We start from the raw sequence: 2,957 nt of genomic DNA, 5'->3' as shown, positions 1-2,957 counted from the left end.
AACTTAATGATTATCTCATTGGATAAGTTACAAATAGAGAGAATAGACCAGCTTTTAATATCAATGTTTCATTCACGTATGTATTGATAGTATTAGGGGTATTCAATTATGAAAATAAAATTAAATCAAAAATTAAATAAAAAACAAAGGTCCAATAAGATTTTAATTTTAAGACGTTGCAAAAACGTCCTGCTAAAATTTCTATAAAAATAAAAATTCATGGACTTTCTATTAGCTTATATTAATTTTATTTTTTTATTTTATTTTATTTTATTTTATTTTATTTATTGGATGACTTCCAAAACTGTTAATTCATCAAAATTAAACGGACTTAAAAATATTTTTTACGATGTGTAACCAAAAATTAACCTTAATTTTAAGACATTTTCTACTGCTTAAATGGAGAAAAGTTAATTGACACCCCCCCACCCCCCATAATTAACTTGAAAATTAATGTTACAATGCGGATTTTCAATATGTAATAATTGACTTCAACACTAAAAACTTTACTCAGACAATTTATATTTTTCATGCTAACTTTTAGCATTGTACTTCTCTAACTTGAATCCTTACCTTTTTATATTTAAAACCTTTTGACAAATTAATTCTTATTATCATTTATCCGAAATCAAGGGTATCGTTACCGATCCTTTGATTTCTCAAAAACTATATAAACCTTAAAACAAAACATATTTCAATAAACATTCAGATTTTACTATATACTTTTATCATAAACTTGCCTATCAAATATTATATCTTCTATATATAATTGGCCCATTATCTTACTGTCTCCCTAGAAAAACCGAAGCCTTAGTCTCTTTTTCTCTGTATCTGTCTATTAAGACTTTTTATTTTATTTTACTTAACTGGATCGTTACCATATATATTTATTATATATTTATATAAAATAACGTGGTGCTCACTTAGAACTGAATAATTACTACAAACGTATATTATTCTCCTTCTACCTTACTGTCAAACTAAATCTAAACCAATCACTACCACTCACATTGTATCAAGTGGTGCTCACTAACAGGGTTTCTCTTATTTCTATTACTCTTATTGGTAAATCTCTTATTTCTGCTGCTCTTATTAAAATCAAATTTTAATACCATGGCCTCTACCTCTGCTTCTCTCGAACAAACTGTGTTGGACAATCACCCCATGCCTACTAACTGGTCTGCTAATAAGCCTAAAATTATTGAATTTTATGGTTTCGAAGGTGAAGACTTTCGTTACTTCCGTTCTGTACTAGAAACATTTTTCTCTCTTACTGGTATTACCCAAGACCTTCGACGTGTTAATGTCTTACGTACCCAACTCCGTCGCTCTGCTGGTGTTTTCTTTGACAAGTACTTGGAAAAGCATGATCTTACTGTTGGTAAGATATCCTACAAAGAAGCCATCCAAATATTGCAAGAACATTATATCACGGAACAAATTATTCAAAACTATGAATTGGCGTTTAATGAAATGCAACAATCTCCTGGTGAATCTCCCCAAGTTTTTCTTTCGCGACTATATGAAGCTGCTGATCTCGCGGATATTCAAGAAGAAAAATTAATACACTCTCGTTTCCGTGCTGGTTTGCTCCCGGCGCTCAAGACTTTCTGTCGCGAACAATCCGCAAGTTCTTTTGACCAATGGGTTAAACACGCTGATGGTTGGTGGAATGCCCATGCTCCTACTTCGATAAACTTGGTCGAAAATCCTTTTGTCTCCACGCCCAATTATTCTTATTCTACTACTGGTATTCCTCAAAGTAACAAGTCTGAAAATGAAAAATCTGTAAGGTTTCTAAATGATAGGGTTAGTACTTTGAAAAATATTGATGGCAAAACACATAAATCAAACACAAAGGCGTATGCTAGTGAAGAGTCACCTACTATGACAGCTTTGACTGCCAAGTTGGAGGCACTTGATCTTCATCAGTTGATACCTTTGATTGATTCAAATGAAACTACCCATGAAAATATTAAACAAAGTATGACCGAATCATGGAAAACCGATAAAGGTTTGAAAACTTTTATCAAGAACATCGTACAAGAAGTGGTGGAAAACGATGTAAAAGAAGACGCTTATAACAATTACTCTGACAATAAAAGATATCATTCAAAAAAACCTTATAGAAGAAATTCTTATCAAAAGGACGATTATTATTTTGACAATGATGCTGCTAGTCCTGCTGAAGGTTACTACCTTTCTCGTCGCCAATATGAACAACAACAACAAGATAACCGGCCTCGCAATAATTATAATAATGGGTATAATTACAATCGTAATTCGTATAATCAATCAGGAAGACAACCTTCTTACAATAGCTCGGGTTCGTATAATTATAACGACAACGCTCATCAAAGTCAATCTACGGGAAAATATAATTCTCAACCTTATAATGGATACCAAAATTCACATGGTCCTTCTTCGAATCAAAACGCTTATTCTCATAATAATAACAGTAATCCTCAATCTTACCGTAACAAGGATAACTCACGACAAAATAACAATTACCAAAATGGACCCCAACCGTCAAAAAACTAAATGAGACAGTTGCTATGCCCAGTCATAGAAATGGTCAATTGTCTGAACAACCTTTTTATCAAAAATCCAATCAACCCAATAACCAACAATTAAATCTTCTTAACAATGATTTGTATGCCGCAAGACTTAGCGCTCCCCCTAAAGTTAATACGGAACCTTTATCTAAACTCACTGAAGACCCAAAATCAAACAAAAAAATTACAAAATCATCTGAAAAAGCCCCACAAAAAAGAACATATAACAAGAAAACTCCTCAAAAAATAATTTAGAACCAATGGACACCGATGCTTATAATGCTCCAGGACCATCCACTTTACTCACTCAACCATATCAGCCCATCGCTCCTAAAGCTCCTACTTTGACAAATACAGCAATAAATCTTCCCACTAGAGAAAATATTATATATGATATAGATA

General features: G+C 32.5%; 1 protein-coding gene across 1 annotated transcript; it reads left to right on the top strand.

Annotated features, from left to right (window-relative positions):
* Nucleotides 1-1,113: 1,113 nt before the first annotated feature.
* On the top strand, nucleotides 1,114-2,541 carry EV154DRAFT_572894 (uncharacterized protein; the record flags this gene model as incomplete). Its single annotated transcript, XM_051606369.1, has 1 exon — nucleotides 1,114-2,541. The coding sequence occupies one exon, from the start codon at nucleotides 1,114-1,116 to the stop codon at nucleotides 2,539-2,541; it is 1,428 nt and encodes a 475-aa protein (XP_051449824.1).
* Nucleotides 2,542-2,957: the final 416 nt, after the last annotated feature.

Source organism: Mucor mucedo, assembly GCF_025094135.1.
Source record: "Mucor mucedo strain NRRL 3635 chromosome Unknown EV154scaffold_412, whole genome shotgun sequence".
NCBI lineage: Eukaryota > Fungi > Mucoromycota > Mucoromycetes > Mucorales > Mucoraceae > Mucor > Mucor mucedo.
The sequence above is the reverse complement of the archived record's forward strand: the minus strand, read 5'-3'. Positions and strand labels throughout refer to the sequence as shown.